The sequence below is a fragment of the Hyperoodon ampullatus genome (assembly GCF_949752795.1).
Source record: "Hyperoodon ampullatus genome assembly, chromosome: 3".
NCBI classification, from domain to species: Eukaryota; Metazoa; Chordata; class Mammalia; order Artiodactyla; family Ziphiidae; genus Hyperoodon; species Hyperoodon ampullatus.
The window spans coordinates 144,002,596-144,021,949 of record NC_136916.1 but is presented as its reverse complement, the minus strand read 5'-3'; the positions used below and the strand labels follow the sequence as shown (position 1 = coordinate 144,021,949).

The 19,354-nt window shown below is 37.5% G+C and overlaps 1 protein-coding gene across 3 annotated transcripts in view; it reads right to left on the bottom strand.

Moving 5' to 3' along the window:
• FUT8 (fucosyltransferase 8) overlaps nucleotides 1-18,495 on the bottom strand; it is a gene marked incomplete at both ends in the record, with an annotated part of 171,666 nt that extends 153,171 nt beyond the window's left edge. For 2 of the 3 annotated variants that reach the window (XM_079699951.1, XM_079699953.1), the window contains one exon: nucleotides 18,293-18,495. In XM_079699951.1, the coding sequence (XP_079556077.1) occupies nucleotides 18,293-18,495 (203 nt within the window). Of the gene's footprint in view, nucleotides 1-14,127; nucleotides 14,152-18,292 lie in introns of all 3 variants that reach the window. The other variant, XM_079699952.1, reaches the window with a different exon arrangement.
• Between the last annotated feature and the right edge of the window lie 859 nt (nucleotides 18,496-19,354).

Here is a 19,354-nt window from a genome sequence, read left to right as displayed (position 1 = left end):
CGAAATTTAAAAAAAAAGGAATTTGGATTAGGGAGTCAGTGTCTGGATCTGAACTCCAGATCTACCTTTTACAGTTATATAAATTTCAGCAAACTACTTAACTGTGCTTCATTGTCTACATCTATAAAATGAGGATAATGTGAGTACTTAAGTCATAAGCCTGTTGTAGGGGTTGAGATAAACTGCTTATAATATGGCCTAATACACAGTAACAGCTATTATTATTTTGCTGTCTTGCTGTTCCTGATACTAATGTGGTTGTTAGAACAATCAAGAAGCTGGGAGTAAAAGCAGATGCTAACATCCTGGCTTTGAATCAGCCAATGAAATACACATAAAACCCTCGGTATGAAGAAGAAAATTGAGAGAACATAACAAATGTTGATGAAAACAGCATGACATCTTCAATATGCTATTCTTCTACTAATGTTCTGTTCCCATAAAAGCTAGTAATGATAATTGTGTGGAAAAATATGTGGCCCTATGGTTCTGTACCACATAACCAATTGCTATATCCATGAAACAGGTGCAGCGGTTGAAAAATATCTTGTCATGTGAGATTGTTGCTGACCCTACAAATAAGAGTATGTTAATGCTATTCCCACACTTCCTCCTCTCCAAACCCATGATTACTGTGGGTCACCTGAAATGAATGGAGGAACTTCTACCTTGTGCAACACATTTTCTGGCAATTACCTCCATATGGATGATTCCCAAAGGTATCTTCCTCTCTCATCCTGGCCTTTTCCCTGATTTCTAGATTAACCTTCTAATGTTCTACTGGATAGGTTCAGCAAGCAAATCAAGCTCAATCTATCTAGATCTCATCTTGATCTCTTTCTCCTAAGAGATCCACTATATTGGTCAATGAAGCAGAGATTACTCTGATAGTTAAAAACTTCCAATCCACCCAAACTCCTCCTTTCCTTTACCACACACCTGGGGATACAATGGGAGAGAAAGTTAAAAACAAATCCAAGAAAAACCTGAAGAACCAGGTCTTAAAATGGGCAAGAACCAGAACAGCTCCAGGGATGTAGGTACAGGAACTAATGGGAATCTCTTTACAGCAGCAGTATTGGGATAACTCAAACCATTTTCAATCTAGGTAGTTTTGGTTTCAGGTAGAATGTAGTATGTAATGGTAAACCCTACTCTTGCTGTAATAATGACAACAATCAAAAAAAAAGAAAAGAACTTGAAAATATAACCCATTTAAAAGCCATTAGAGAGGTATATTAAGTGCAGGATTAATCAAAAGTCCAGAGGACAGCATTCTATAACTAGCCATGTTCTTACTTAGGGAGCACTTCCTGATTCTAGGTAAGATGTGAGGCACAGGCTTGGATCCCACAAAAGGTTTTGAAAATTTGGAAACTACAGGGGCACTAAACACATAACCAGTTTTATCCATGGTATATTAGCTTAATTCTGGGGCTCCCAGGGAGACTAGAGAGCAATTTTAAGACAGACTAAAATTTCTCAGTCTTGTGATATTACAAGACAAAGTTCTGTTTGAGACTTACCTTAAACTCACAGCTAGTGTTTTTATGCAGTGTTTGCCATAATTAGATGCTACATAGTGTAAGAGGCCAAAGAGCAAAGCCTAAAACATCTAAAAGGCAAACTAAATTTCCCACAGTATTTTAAGTCTTCAAAGAAATCCACCAAGTTCTTAATCAAAAGCATGGAAGATTTACGCCTGAGGAACAGGGAAGAAACAGAAGTGGGCTAAGTTTTACTAAAGCCATAATGCAGCCATGACCCAGCTCAATCCCTGATTGCACTGATGAGATAATAAGCCCAGAGATAATATATCCCTAACAGAGGGAAACCTCTGTAACCTCCACACTACTTTTACACAATATTTTGTCCAAATATTTTGTCACAATATCTGACAAAAATAAAAATTACTAGACATGGAAAGAGTCAAAAAATGTGACCAATAATCAAAAGAAAAACAAAAGTTGATCAAAAGATGACCCAGATATCATCCAGGTATTAGCAGACAATATAATAGTTATATCAGAATAACTACTTAAAGAAGTTATAAAAAACATGGATAAAGTAGATGAAAAATAAAGAATTTACAAAGAAATTTGAAATTATCCAAAAAAATGGACTAGATATTCCAGAATCAAAATATATATAAATTAGTATTGGGTGTTTAACATCAGAATGAATGCAGAAGAAGACAGATTAAATAAATTGGAATACAGTTCAAAAGAAAATATATAAAATGAAGTACAAAGACAAATCAGATTGCGACAGACACATAAAAGGCACATGAGACACCATAAAAGGAAATCTGCTAATATATGTAAGTGGAGTTCCAGGAGAAAAGAGAAAGAGTAGTGCAGAAGCAGTATTTAAAGAGATAATGGCTAAGGATTTTCTAAAACTGATAAAAGACATCAAATCTCAGAATTAAGCTCAGTGAATTTCAAACTGGATGAAAACAAATAAAGTCATATCTGTGCATTATGGTCAACTTGTATAACACCAAAGACAAAAATTAAAATGCAAAGTAGCCAAAGAAAAAGATACACTTCAATTAAAATTGCTGACTTCTCAACAAAAACTATGAAAGCTAGAAAACAACAGAATGACATATTTAAAGTGTGGTAAAAAATTACTGCCAAACTAAATTCTATGCTAGCAAAAATATCTCTCAAAACTAAATGTTTTTAAAAAGCCTTCAGAAAAAGAAAATCTAAGAGTTTATTGCCATCAAATCTGCACTACCAAAAATACTAAAGGATATTCTTCAGGCTGAATGGAAATGATAGGCATGGAAGAATTAAACTGCAGGAAGGAATAAACAACATTAAAAAGAATAAATATATAGTTAATTATAAAGGAATATGACAATTTAAATCAAAATTATAAAAACATAATGTGCAGTTTATAACAGACATTGGGTTAAAATATATGACAATAAAAAGACCAAAAGTGGATGTGGGGGAGGGGTGTTAAAGATTTAAGTAGGACAAAATTCTTGCACTGCTCTAGAAATGATAAAAATATTACTTTAAGATAGACTGTATTAAAAGGTTATATTTGATAGTATCTAGGGTAACCATTAAAAGAATAAAAATGTATAACTAAAACTATTATAATTGAGAAAACAGAATAACAATTAAAAAACTGTTTAATCCAAAAGGAAACAGCAAAGAAAAAAATAAGAGATGATACCAAAAGGGAGGAAAAAATAGCAATGTGGTAGACTTATACCCAGTAATTACATTAAATGTAAATGGATAAAACAACTGAATAAAAAGACAGAGATTAACAGACTGAACAAAAAAAACAACAAAATCCAATTCTATTCTTATAAGAAACACTTCAAATAATTAAATCTGTTTAAATATATTTAATAAAAAACACATGAAGGTTAAAATTAAAAAGATGAAAGAAATGCCATGCAGACACTAACACAAAGAAAGTTAGTGTAGCAATATTAATACTGATACCAAATAAATAAGACTATATAGCTAAGAAAGTATTATTAAAGACAAATGAGGTCATTAGAAAATAAGATATTCTTGTAGCAAATGAAATAGCTTTAGATGTATCAAAGAAAAGTTGACAGAGGTGAAAAGAATTAGATCTGTAACCATTGTTGGAGATTTTTAACATGGCTTTCTTGTTAGCTGACAGAACAAGCAGATTAAAAAAATAATTCTATACAAATTTAGAAAATACTAATAACACAGTTAACCAACCTAACTTAAATGACATGTGTAGAAGAGCATATCCAACAAGAGCAGAGCGGAAGAGGAAGATGGCGGAAGAGTAAAACGCGGAGATCACCTTCCTCCCCACAGATACATCAGAAATTCATCTACACGTGGAACAACTCCAACAGAACACCTACTGAACGCTGACCGAAGACCTCAGACCCCCCAAAAGGCAAGAAACTCCCCACATACCTGGGTAGGTCAAAAGAAAAAAAGAATAAACAGAGACAATAGGATATGGACGGGACCTGCACCAGTGGGAGGGAGCCGTGAAGGAGGGAAGGTTTCTACACACTACAAGCCCCTTCGCGGGCGGAGACTGCAGGTGGCGGAGGGGGAAAGCTTCGGAGTAGCGGAGGAGAGCACAGCAACAGGGGTGCGGAGGGCAAAGCGGAGAGATTTTGGCACAGAGGATCGGTGCCCTTAGGCACACACCAGCCCGAGAGGCTTGTCTGCTCGGCCCACGGGGCGGGCGGGGCTGGGAGCTGAGGCTCGGGTATCAGCTTTCAGTCGGAGCGCAGGGAGAGGACTGGGGCTGGCGGCAGGAAGAGGACTGGGGCTGGCGGCAGGAAGAGAGCCTGAAGGGGTTAGTGCTAGCCCGGAGGGAGTCCGGGGAAAGGGTCTGGAGCTACCGGAGAGGCAAGAGACTTTTTTCCCTTTTGTTGCCTGGTGCGCGAGGAGAGGGCATTCCCCTCCCTCCCCTCTGCCTGAGTGAGCCAGAGCCCCCGAATCAGCAGCTCCTTTAAACCCGTCCTGTCTGAGCGAAGAACGGACGCCCTCCGGCGACCTACGCGCAGAGGCGGGGCCAGGTCCAAGGCTGAGACCCGGGAGCTGTGAGAGCAGAGACAGGGAAATCTCTCTGTGTAGCCTCGGAGGCAGTGGATTAAAGCTCCACGGTCCATTTGATGTGCCCTGCGTCTGTGGAGTGTATGAATGGACAGCGAATCATCCCAAATTGAGGAAGTGGACGTTGAGGACAAGATTTAAGACTTTCCCCCCTTTTTACAACGAATTATCCCAAATTAAGGAGGTGGACTTAGCAAGATTTCAGACTTCTCGCCCTTTTCCTCTTTTTACAACGAATTATCCCAAATCGAGGAGGTGGACTTGGAGAGCAAGATTTTTGATTTTTCCCCCTGCTCTCTTTTTGTGAATGTGTATGTGTAATCTTCTGTGTAAAATTCTCTCTGTATAGCTTTGCTTCCACCATATGTCCCAGGGTTCTATCGGTCCGTGTTTTTTTTTTCAATAATTACTTTTTAATTTTAATAACGCTACTATATTTCATACTTTATTCTATTTTACTTTACCTGCTCTTTCTTTTTTTCCTACCTTCCCTTCCTCCCTCCCTCCCTCCGCTCCTCCTTTCCTTCTTTCTTTTTCTTTCCTCCCTCCCTCCCTCCCACCCTTCTTCTTTCCACTTTCTTTTTCTTTCCTTCCTCCCTCCCTCCCTCCTGTCTTTCTTTCTTTCTTCCCTTCCTCCTTCCCTCCCTCCTTTCTTTCCTTCTTTCCATCCTCCCTCCCTCCCTCCCTCCTTTCTTTCTTTCTTCCTTCCTTTCCTCCCTTCTTCCTTTCTTTCCCTCTCTCTTTCTTTCTTCTACTAATTCTTTCTTTCTACTTTTTCTCACTGTTATTCTGAGCCGGGTGGATGAAAGGCTCTTGGTGCTGCAGCCAGGAGTCAGTGCTGTGCCTCTGCAGTGGGGGAGCCAACCTCAGGACACGGGTCCACAAGAGACCTCCCAGCTCCACATAATATCAAGCAGCGAAAATCTCCCAGGGATCTCCATCTCAACACCAGCACCCAGCTTCAGTCAACGACCAGCAAACTACAGTGCTGGTCACCCTATGCCAAGCAACTAGCAAGGCAGGAACACAACCCCACCCATTAGCAGAGAGACTACCTAAAAACATAATAAGGCCACAGGCACCCCAAAACACACCACCAGACGTGGACCTGTCCACCAGAAAGACAAGATCGAGCCTCAACCACCAGAACACAGGCATTAGTCCCCCCCACCAGGAAGCCTACACAACTTACTGAAACAACCTTAGCCACGGGGGACAGATACCAAAAACAACGGGAACTACGAATCTGCAGCCTGCAAAAAGGAGACCCCAAACACAGTAACATAAGCAAAATGAGAAAGCAGAAAAACACACAGCAGGTGAAGGAGCAAGATAAAAACCTACCAGACCTAACAAATGAAGAGGTAATAGGCAGTCTACCTGAAAAAGAATTCAGAATAATGATAGTAAAGATGATCCAAAATCTTGGAAATAAGATAGACAAAATGCAAGAAACAGTTAACAAGGACCTAGAAGAACTAAAGATGAATCAAGCATCGATTAAAAACACAATAAATGAAATGAAAAATACTCTAGATGGGATCAATAGCAGAATAACTGAGGCAGAAGAATGGATAAGTGAGGTGGAAGATAAAATAGTGGAATTAACTGATGCAGAGCAAAATAAAGAAAAAAGAATGAAAAGAATAGAGGACAGTCTCAGAGACCTCTGGGACAACATTAAACGCACCAACATTCGAATTATAGGGGTTCCAGAAGAAGAAGAGAAAAAGAAAGGGACTGAGAAAATATTTGAAGAGATTATAGTTGAAAACTTCCCTAATATGGGAAAGGAAATAGTTAATCAAGTCCAGGAGGCACAGAGAGTCCCATACAGAATAAATCCAAGGAGAAATACGCCAAGACACATATTAATCAAACTGTCAAAAATTAAACACAAAGAAATCATATTAAAAGCAGCAAGGGAAAAACAACAAATAACACACAAGGGAATCCCCATCAGGTTAACAGCTGATCTCTCAGCAGAAACTCTACAAGCCAGAAGGGAGTGGCAGGACATAATTAAAGTGATGAAGGAGAGAAACCTGCAACCAAGATTACTCTACCCAGCAAGGATCTCATTCAGATTTGATGGAGAAATTAAAACGTTTACAGACAAGCAAAAGCTGAGAGAGTTCAGCACCACCAAACCAGCTTTACAACAAATGCTAAAGGAACTTCTCTAGGCAAGAAACACAACAGAAGGAATATACCTACAATAACGAACCCAAAGCAATTAAGGAAATGGGAATAGAAACATACATATCAATAATTACCTTAAATGTAAATGGACTAAATGCTCCCACCAAAAGACACAGAGTGGCTGAATGGATACAAAAACAAGACCCATATATATGCTGTCTACAAGAGACCCACTTCAGACCTAGAGACACATACAGATTGAAAGTAAGGGGATGGAAAAAGATATTCCATGCAAATGGAAATCAAAAGAAAGCTGGAGTAGCAATTCTTATATCAGACAAAATAGACTTTAAAATAAAGACTATTAGAAGAGACAAAGAAGGACACTACATAACGATAAAGGGATCGATCCAAGAAGAAGATATAACAATTGTAAATATTTATGCACCCAACATAGGAGCACCTCAATACATAAGGCAAATACTAACAGCCATAAAAGGGGAAATCGACAGTAACACAATCATAGTAGGGGACTTTAACACCCCACTTTCACCAATGGACAGATCATCCAAAATGAAAATAAATAAGGAAACACAAGCTTTAAATGATACATTAAACAAGATGGACTTAGTTGATATTTATAGGACATTCCATCCAAAAACAACAGAATACACATTTTTCTCAAGTGCTCATGGAACATTCTCCAGGATAGATCATATCTTGGGTCACAAATCAAGCCTTGGTAAATTTAAGAAAATTGAAATTGTATCAAGTATCTTTTCCGACCACAATGCTATGAGACTAGACATCAATTACAGAAAAAGATCTGTAAAAAATACAAACACATGGAGGCTAAACAATACACTACTCAATAACGAAGTGATCACTGAAGAAATCTAAGAGGAAATTAAAAAATACCTAGAAACAAATGACAATGGAGACACGATGACCCAAAACCTATGGGACGCAGCAAAAGCAGTTCTAAGGGGGAAGTTTATAGCAATACAATCTCACCTTAAGAAACAGGAAACATCTTAAATAAACAACCTGACCCTGCACCTAAAGCAATTAGAGAAAGAAGAACAAAAAACCCCCAAAGTTAGCAGAAGGAAAGAAATCATAAAGATCAGATCAGAAATAAATGAAAAAGAAATGAAGGAAACAATAGCAAAGATCAACCAAACTAAAAGCTGGTTCTTTGAGAAGATAAACAAAATTGACAAACCATTAGCCAGACTCATCAAGAAAAGAAGGGAGAAGACTCAAATCAATAGAATTAGAAATGAAAAAGGAGAAGTAACAACTGACACTGCAGAAATATAAAAGATCATGAGAGATTACTACAAGCAACTCTATGCCAATAAAATGGACAACCTGGAAGAAATGGACAAATTCTTAGAAATGCACAACCTACCAAGACTGACTCAGGAAGAAATAGAAAATATGAATAGACCAATCACAAGCACTGAAATTGAAACTGTGATTAAAAATCTTCCATCAAACAAAAGCCCAGGACCAGATGGCTTCACAGGCGAATTCTATCAAACATTTAGAGAAGAGCTAACACCCATCCTTCTCAAACTCTTCCAAACAATATCAGAGGAAGGAACACTCCCAAACTCATTCTACGAGGCCACCATCACCTTGATACCAAAACCAGGCAAGGATGTAACAAAGAAAGAAAACTACAGGCCAATATCACTGATGAACATAGATGCAAAAATCCTCAACAAAATACTAGCAAACAGAATCCAACAGCACATTAAAAGGATCATACACCATGATCAAGTGGGGTTTATTCCAGGAATGCAAGGATTCTTCAATATACGCAAATCAATCAATGTGATACACCATATTAACAAGTTGAAGGAGAAAAACCATATGATCATCTCAATAGATGCAGAGAAAGCTTTCGACAAAATTCAACACCCATTTATGATAAAAACCCTGCAGAAAGTAGGCATAGAGGGAACTTTCCTCAACATAATAAAGGCCATATATGACAAACCCACAGCCAACATTGTCCTCAATGGTGAAAAACTGAAACCATTTCCACTAAGATCAGGAACAAGACAAGGCTGCCCACTCTCACCACTCTTATTCAACCTAGTTTTGGAAGTTTTAGCCACAGCAATCAGAGAAGAAAAGGAAATAAAAGGAATCCAAATTGGAAAAGAAGAAGTAAAGCTGTCACTGTTTGCAGATGACATGATACTATACATAGAGAATCCTAAAGATGCTACCGAAAAACTACTAGAGCTAATCAATGAATTTGGTAAAGTAGCAGGATACAAAATTAATGCACAGAAATCTCTGGCATTCCTGTACACTAATGATGAAAAATCTGAAAATGAAATCAAGAAAACACTCCCATTTACCATTGCAACAAAAAGAATAAAATATCTAGGAATAAACCTACCTAAGGAGACAAAAGACCTTTATGCAGAAAATTATAAGACACTGATGAAAGAAATTAAAGAGGATACAAATAGATGGAGAGATATACCATGCTCCTGGATTGGAAGAATCAATATTGTGAAAATGACTCTACTACCCAAAGCAATCTACAGATTCAATGCAATCCCTATCAAACTACCACTGGCATTTTTCACAGAACTAGAACAAAAAATTTCAAAATTTGTTTGGAAAAACAAAAGACCCCGAATAGCCAAAGCAATCTTGAGAACGAAAAACGGAGCTGGAGGAATCAGGCTCCCTGACTTCAGACTATACTACAAAGCTACAGTAATTAAGACAGTGTGGTACTTGCATAAAAACAGAAAGATAGATCAGTGGATCAGGATAGAAAGCCCAGAGATAAACCCACGCACATATGGCCAACTTATCTTTGATAAAGGAGGCAGGAATGTACAGTGGAGAAAGGACAGCCTCTTCAATAAGTGGTGCTGGGAAAACTGGACAGGGACATGTAAAAGTATGAGATTAGATCATTCCCTAACACCATACACAAAAATAAGCTCAAAATGGATTAAAGACCTAAATGTAAGGCCAGAAACTATCAAACTCTTAGAGGAAAACATAGGTAAAACACTCTATGACATAAATCACAGCAAGATCCTTTTGGACCCACCTCCTACAGAAATGGAATTAAAAACAAAGATAAACAAATGGGACCTAATGAAACTTCAAAGCTTTTGCACAGCAAAGGAAACCATAAACAAGACCAAAAGACAACCCTCAGAATGGGAGAAAATATTTGCAAATGAAGCAACTGACAAAGGATTAATCTCCAAAATTTATAAACAGCTCATGCAGCTCAATAGCAAAAAAACAAACAGCCCAATCCAAAAATGGGCAGAAGACTTAAATAGGCATTTCTCCAAAGAAGATATACAGACTGCCAACAAACACATGAAAGAATGCTCAACATCATTAATCATTAGAGAAATGCAAATCAAAACTACAATGAGATATCATCTCACACCAGTCAGAATGGCCATCATCAAGAAATCTAGAAACAATAAATGCTGGAGAGGGTGTGGAGAAAAGGGAACACTCTTGCACTGCTGGTGGGAATGTGAATTGGTACAGCCACTATGGAGAACAGTATGGAGGTTCCTTAAAAAACTAAAAATAGAACTACCATATGACCCAGCAATCCCACTACTAGGCATATACCCTGAGAAAACCATAATTCAAAAAGAGACATGTACCAAAATGTTCATTGCAGCTCTATTCACAATAGCCCGGAGCTGGAAACAACCTAAGTGTCCATCATCGGATGAATGGATAAAGAAGATGTGGCACATATATACAATGGAATATTACTCAGCCATAAAAAGGAACGAAACTGAGCTATTTGTAATGAGGTGGATAGACCTAGAGTCTGTCATACAGAGTGAAGTAAGTCAGAAAGAGAAAGACAAATACCGTATGCTAACACATATATATGGAATTTAAAAAAAAAAAAATGTCATGAAGAACCTAGGGGTAAAACGGGAATAAAGACACAGACCTACTTGAGAATGGACTTGAGGATATGGGGAGGGTGAAGGGTAAGCTGTGACAAAGCGAAAGAGAGGCATGGACATATATACACTACCAAACGTAAGGTAGATAGATAGTGGGAAGCAGCCGCAGAGCACAGGGAGATCAGCTCGGTGCTTTGTGACCGCCTGGAGGGGTGGGATGGGGAGGGTGGGAGGGAGGGAGACGCAATAGGGAAGGGATGTGGGAACAGATGTGTATGTATGACTGATTCACTTTGTTATAAAGCAGAAACTAATAAAAAAAAATAAATAAATAAATAAAAAAATAAAAAATAAATAAAAAAAAAAAAAACAAGAGCAGAATACACATTTCTCTTAAAACATTCATCAACGTAAGTCATTTGCTGAGCCATTTAAAGTTTCAAAGAACTGAAGTGATACAGAATATAATTCTATCTGGTTGAAGAACACACTAGAAATCAAAGCCAAAAAGATAACAGAATAGTCCCACTTAGAAATTAAGCAACACACTCCTTTAACTGTGAGTTTAAGAACAAAAAAAAAAATCACAAAAGAAATTTGAAAATAGTTTTAATTGAATAACAAAATAGGTCACTGTCAGAACTTGCAAGATGCAACTGTGCTCTCTAAAGCTGTGCTTACAGAGAAATTTACAGCTCTCCAGGTATATGTTAGAAAAAAAGCAATGCTTAAAATCAATAATATAAAATTCTTTCTGAAAAAGCTTTAAAAAGAACAGGGAAACAAACCCAGAGACTATAAGAAACAAATTATAAAACTAAGAGTAGAAATCAATAAAATAGAAACAGACATACAACAGGAGAAAAAAAACAACAACCAGAGATTCTTTGAAAAGTAAATAAAATCAATAAACTCTTAGCAAGATAAAAGGAGAAAACACAAACAAATAAACAATATCAAGAATGAAAAAGGAAACAGTACTACAGATATCACAGGTCTGAAGAGGAAAAGTAAAGAGGAATTATGAACAACTTTATGCTGCTTTTGAAAATCTTGATAAAATGGACGCATTTCTTGAAAAACACATTTTACCAAAACTGACATAGGAAAAAATAGAAAATGTGAATGGTCCAATTTCTATTAAGAAGATCAAATCTAGAATTTAAAGCCTTCCCACGTCTCCTGTCCTTTTCAAACCAAGCTCCGCCCCCCCTGCAGCTAAAAAAAAAAAAGACTCTAGGCCCAGACAGCGTCACTGAAATTCTAACAAAGAGTTAAAATAGAATGAATACCAATTTCATACAAACCCTTCCAGAGAATAAAATTTTCCTGCATAAACTTAATACCAAAACCCAAAAGACATTATAAGAAGGAAATATTACAGGTAAACATGTCTTGTTAACATGAAAAATATCCACTAGCAAATCTAATACAGCAATATATGAAAAGGTTAATACAAATTCCAGGGAGAAAGCATCTGATTGTCAGACTGAGAAGGCTAGGAATCTTGACTAAAAATCTCACTAAGATATTCTAACATAGGGAAGGAGTATTTTCCATGAGGAAAAATAAGATATTCTTTTTTGAAAAATAAATTTATTTATTTATTATTTATTTTCTGGCTACATTGGGTCTTTTGTTGCTGTGCGGGGCCCTCTCTACTTGCGGCGAGCGGAGGGTACTCTTCATTGCAGTGCACGGGCTTCTCATTGCGGTGGCTTCTCTTGTTGCGGAGCTCGGGCTCTAGGCACGCGGCCTTCAGTAGTTGTGGCTCACGGGCTATAGAGCACAGGCTCAGTAGTTGTGGTGCATGGGCTTAGTTGCTCCGCCGCATGAGGGATCTTCCTGGACCAGGGCTTGAACCCATGTCCCCTGCATTGGCAGGTGGATTCTTAACCACTGCACCACCAGGGAAGCCCAGATATTCCTGATGGCATAAGGAATAATGGATGCAGGGCTTCAAAACTAAAAGTAAAGAAGAATGGAAGGTTACAGCTAGATGCTCTACACACTCCAACCCATTCACTTGCTGTAGGAATACAAGCAGTATGCTCTTTATAAGCGAGATGAGCAATTATGGAGAAGATTGCCTACAGCAAATCCTCCAACCAACTAACAGGAACAAACACATCTCCAATTTCTAATACCAGTTTCTCAAAAAGAAGAAGTAAGATATGACCTGTGCAAAACCCTACCAGTCTCCTTTCTACCCATGTCAGGGTTTCATAATTTTGTTGCCTGAGACAAATTTTTCCACCATAAGATTCTTGCTTCAGCTCTAATCCAACTGAGGAGACTAGTACGTAGCTCAGAAAAACAGATAATTGTAAGCTAATTATACTTCCTTTGTGGTCTGTAAAATTTACAGTTTATAGCTAACATCTAAATTCCAGAAGAAATTTTTTTCTTTCTTGGACCAAACAAACAAACAAACCTTATTAAAAGGCCACAAAGTCACATTTGAATTTTTTAAAATTATGCTCCTCAAAATAAATGGAAATAGAATAAGGAATTAAGTTAAGAGGAAAGCTGTCAATTAAGCACTCTTTAAATGTTACAAGTTCTGCCCAGTTCTGACTTCTGTCACTGAGGTTCACTGCTCAAGGGGTTTCTGAACAAGGTTCAATAATTTTCCAGGTGTTTTCTGCTAAATTTCAACTCTGAGAGGCAGATTGGCAGGTTCAAATCCTAAAAAGAAAAGATTCTGTGAACTGATAGCAATTTCACATTACTAAAGGTTAAGACAAAACAAACGTGAAAGATGAAAGGCATTCCTGTAGGGTGGCAGGCTTAAAAAGTGATGATTTCTAAGTTTTTAAAAGAAAGACTACTACATGTATACTCAATGTGCTGGCAATCAACAAATAAGAAAGGGATGTTTGGGGAAAGTCAAATAAAAGCATGATGGGAACATGGGAAAATAAGCAGATGTACCTTGGTACCAAAGCCAACAGATTAAATCATTAATTTAGGTCAGCATCACCTCGTGTCTAGATTAATACTGTATTTCCCAGTTAATTTCACTCCAGTCAAGCACATGGCCCAAATCCACCTGAAAATCTAAATCTTCCTCAACCGTTTTCACTACATCAATCCTCTGCTGAAAACCCAATTACAGTTCCCTATTATCTATCAGCCAAGCCTACACTAAACTCTGGCTGTTCAAGACCGCCATGATTTGACCTAATCTATTCAACATTACTTCTAGAGATGAGGAGAGTGGGTTAAATATGGCTACAAATTCTTTGCAGCTCCTACCTCTGTTCCCTGAATATGGAGTATCCCTTTGACTTGCAAAGACTAACAGAATGTGGCAGAAGTGACACTGTGCAACTTCTCATGCTTGGCCTCAAGAGGACTTGCAGTTTCTGCTCTTTCCCTCTTGGAACACTACAGCATAAGAAACCTGGGCTATTCTGCTAGAGTAGCCAGATAGAAGGGAACCAGTGATGGCCCCAGCTAACCACTGAACATGTGTTAGGTCATCTGGACTGACCAACCACGATGGAGCCACCAGATGGCTGCAGCCACATGAGTGACCCCATAAATAATTAGGAAAACAGCCCAGCTAAGGCCAACTGAAATTGAATAATCAGGAACAAATAAATGTTCATTGGTTTAAGCCACTGTGTTTTTATTTTATATATACGCATATATATAAAACATTTTATGTTATATATAAAACCCCAATTTCTTAAAAAAATTCAGTAAGAAAACAAATAACTTAATTTTTAAAATAAGCAACAAATTTGAATAGATACTTCACCAAAGAAGATATATGAATAGCAAATAAGCACATGAAAAAAATGCTCATCATCGTTAATCATCACGTAAATGCAAACTGAAACTATGAGATAATACTACATATCTATTAAAACATAAAGTAAAAATAGCTGACAACAGCATGTGCTAGCAAAGATGAGAGCTATAACTCTCAAGCACTGTGGGTGGGAATGCAAAATGGTACAGGTACTCTGGAAAACATTTTGCACAGCTTCTTACATAAAGTTAAAATGCACTTTACATATGACCCAGCAATTCCACTCCTAGGTATTTACCCAAGAGAAATAAAAACTCACTTACACACAAAAACTTAAAGGGCAAATGTCTGTAACAGCTTTGTTCATAATTGCCAAAAAAATGGAAACACTAATAACATCTTTCAACTGGTGAATGCATTTAAAAACAAACAAGACTGATACATGCCTACTGTGGAATACTGCTCATCATTAAAAAAAATTTTTTTAATAAAATGAACTACCAATACACAAAGTAGCACTGATGAATCACAAGTATATTATGCTAAATGAAAAAAGCCAGACTCAAAAGGCTACCTACTGCATGATTCTATTTGTATAACATTCTGGAACAGGAAACAAACTTAGGACAGAAAACAGATCAGTGGATGCCAGGGACAGAAGGTTAGAAGAGAATTTAACTACAAAAGGGCACAACAGAATTCTCGGGGGAGAAAGAATTCTTCTATAATTTGATGGTAGTACTGGTTACATGACTATAAGGATTTGCCAAAATTCATAGACATGTATGCTAAAACAAGTGTATTTTACCATACAGAAATTATTCATCAATAAGGCAGAATTAAATATACATACAGATACACATGTACAGACAGAGATGCAGCAACCTCCCATACATCGTACTAAAACGTTTGCATCCCTCAGAGTAATGATTTTCAAATTATTTTCCTAAATTTGTAGTAGTATCAACAAAATTAGCAAACACTGGCTAGAGGGTTGGGTAAATGCTTTTAAAAATTATTGTCCTGAATCTTAAAAATTGTAGTTTCAGGCTTCTGGGTTACTTTCCAATTCGAATCCACATATCATATCTCAAAGAAATGACCTAGTTTTACAGACATCTGAATTAAGCCTTTATAGTCTACCTTCTGAACATACTTTCTTATAAGAAAAAGACACAGGGCTTCCCTGGTGGTGCAGTGGTTGAGAGTCCGCCTGCTGATGCAGGGGACACGGGTTCGTGCCCCGGTCCGGGAAGATCCCACATGCCGCGGAGTGGCTGGGCCCGTGAGCCATGACCGCTGGGCCTGCGTGGCCGGAGCCTGTGCTCCGCAACAGGAGAGGCCACAACAGTGAGAGGCCCGCGTACCACAAAAAAAAAAAAAAAAAAAAAAAAAAAAAAAAAGAAAAAGACACAGAAAAAAGATACAGAAAAGTATGAAATATTACAATAAGGGGAAAAAAGAACACCAATGCCACTACCACCTCCACTGCTCTTCCTTTTATGCCAGGGGCTCTAAAATAATAATCTCTTTGAATAAAACACAAATAGCCCTACCAATAAAGTTGATGGAAAGGCCTGAAGAGGTTTTCTTCCCTAATTATTTACATATTTTCCTGAAATCATGTGTGTGTGCGTGTCTGTGTGTGTGTGCATGTCTGTGTGTGTGTGTGTGTGTGTGTGGGCTCATTTTCTCCATCTGTACTTTCAGATTGTATTTATGATGTTATAGAATGACATATTAAATGTCTCAGCTCTTAAAAGTTGTCTCTACATTTATAGTAGTTGAGAATTTAATTTTTTGCCAACATGAAAGACTATAAAGAAAGTGACTTCAGAGATCCAAAGATTATTTTGCAGAAGGAACAACTCATATTAAAGGCAAGCTTTCCTTCATGCAATAGAAGCAAATACTTGGCAGTCAGACAAGCCAAGTGAACTATCAATATTTAAGTTAAAATTAGGAAAAAAGTGAGCAATTTTTTATTAGCCTAAATTGTTAAGAGGCAATATGTTTTCAAGGAGTAAAATTCTCATAACGTAGAACAAGATCTTACTACAAAGCATACTCCAAAATCAACTACTCTTGCTGTTTTCCTACATGAGATGTTTAGTCGAGATTTCTGAATCATTTACGTCTCTCTGGTTTCTATTCAGAGAGGCAAAACCGTTCATCAGACCCCTGGCTTTCCACTCATACTGCCAGGATTCAAAGTAAGCTCCATCATTTGTGAGAAGTGTGACCTAGGGAAAAATTAAATCACTTAATATCCCATTGATTCCTCATCTGTAAAATGGTTATGAAAACAGAACCAGCATCCCATAAGGAAGCTGTGGAATTCAATGAGATAATCCATGCAAAGTCCTTGGCACAGTACCTGGCACTTAACAAACCCTCAATAAATGATAGCTATGATTACTAACCTCCAAATTATCAATCTTTGGTTCCCGTAACAATGATTAAGACTCTACTGAAAGACCACTCTCTCCATGATCCTTCCTCTCTGGCTCTCCCCAAAAAGAAAATAAAATGATACACAAATTCAAGAAGTTAGCTGTCCACTTTCTAATTCCTGCGTACTTTGTATTTTGCTGAATGGTACTACTACTCCTACAAATGACCGGCCTGATGTTTCATTCATTGAAACAGTAAAACTCTTAATACCTAGCACAGCCTTCCACAGAACATAAAGAGATCAAAATGATATCATGGTGAAAAAAAGTTATGGAACTAAACAAAAGGAAAGAACTGAGTTCTAAATAAAGAGTTGAAAGGCAGTGAGGGAAGGGAGGCTCCAAGGGTGTATGGCACTGCCAACTACATTCTTTCGTCACAGAAGGCTCCTCGGCCTCCACAAAACAGCTCTCTCCCCTTCTCCTTCTCCAACTACTCTGAAAGTTCTACGCACAACAGAACGTTTCCAGTTTCGACTCCTCAATGTATATTTTTCTCAAAAAGAAATGAATTTGTGCTTTTTTTCTAAACTAACTTCCTTTAGAGTCAATTACCACCTCTAGACGACTCTCACCTCTTCATCTTCTCAAATCTCCGACCTCTGTTTTGAGAGACAGCAAGCACTACGTATACAGTCACCTTCATATTTAAGTATGAGGAATTAGAAGATACTAGATAATTTCTAAATTCAATAACTTTGAAAACAAATATAGACTATCTATTTAACACTATGTTCACTTGCTTCTGAAGATAAAAGGCTTTGTTTTTCCCAATAGTTGATGACTTCTAACGCATACATGTCACTTTTTTTTTTTTGCCGCACCACGGCTTGTGGGATCTTAGTTCCCTGACCAGGGATTGAACCCAGGCCCCCGGCAGTGAAAGCACAGGGTCCTAACCACTGGACTGCCGGGGAATTCCCCATGTCACATTTTTAATAGACTGGAAGTAGCAATTATAATAATTCTCTAGATTCCAGATACAGTTGTTTTATTTAAGAATGAACGTTTTCATTTAGTAAGTTATAGTTAGACTAACTCAGCCTCTCAATTATTATGTGTTTGTTATAGTCCATGATGAAAATTTTAATATGTACTACTTTAAATCATACAAAGTTTATATTTATCAAAATTATCAAAATGCTGAAGATAATTTTAAACAAAATATAAGTAAATTAAACGGCATAGTTTTTCTATATTAAAATTCATATGCAAAATAAGATTTGCCATTATAGAGTAACTCTCTATGTTAAATACATAGAGATATCATTAGCACAAAAAGTACCTTACTATTTAAATTTTTGCAAAAATAGCAGTTTACAGAAATCATTAAGAATTTTTTAATAGCTGACTGAAGCCTTGCACCTAAAAACAAAGTACAATATTTCACCATTCTTCCCTCAGTTTTTTAGAACCTACCGGAGAGATTCAGCCATTCGTCTCAAGTCTTCATTTTGCTGTTTTAAGCGTTCAAGCTTTGCCAAAATCTTGGACAGTTCTCGGCTAGAGTGATCAGGGTGGTCATTATCTCGTACCAAGTGACCACCTATATAAAATAGCAAGGTCCCCCAGGCAAAAAGAATGAGCATAATCCAACGCCAGGAACCAGTCCATGGCCGCATTTTCAGAGTTTCAGCTCACTCTCCTGGGTTCCTGGAACTCAAGGAATTGAAAACATCGTCACTGTGTTTCTAGTGAGTGCAAAGGTAGTAGCCTTCTGTTCTTTCAACACATGATGCTTCAGACAAATTAGTCTCTCTGGTAGTCCTGTGGTGACTCTTTCCAAGAGATCCTCCTGGTGGTATGAGTAGGAAGCTTTATTGTCCTGTGCTTCATGGACGCTACATGCTGTGGAAAGAATAAGAAATGTATTTAAATTATTTAGGATATGTAAAATGGCATATGCTGAGATTCATGGAGTTAGAAGAACCATATTGGTGTTGACTAGCCAACAGGCTGGCAAATAATGTAATTGTCTAAAGTAAGTAAAAAGCAAAAGCTTTTAGGTCTGCATATTAAATCAAGGCTGTACCAGATACATTAATTAGCTCTAAGCCTGAAAGTCCTCCAAATGCCATCATCACTTTTCCTTCTAACAACACTGTGCAACAGCACATATACAGAGATTAAAAGATTGTATCTTTGAAAAACCACTCAAAACCAAACAAAATGTACTCAACTACATATTCTGGGCTAATGTTTCCATTATCTCAAACTGAAACATGTTCTCTGCATGAGTGAATTCATTCTTACAAAATCTCAACTCCACCCCCCTCCATCTCACTGCTCAGCTGCCATTACACCACTTAACTCTGCAGGTGACAGGCATATTGTCACTTTTAGGAAAAGTTCTAAAAGTGGCATGTATATGAGCCAAGCAAAGGCTATCACAGCTATTAAGCAGCTGGCAACCACTCCAAACATCACAAGCAAAGGTTCATATGGATTATGGTAGATTATTCCTTTCTCAAATTTATTTAA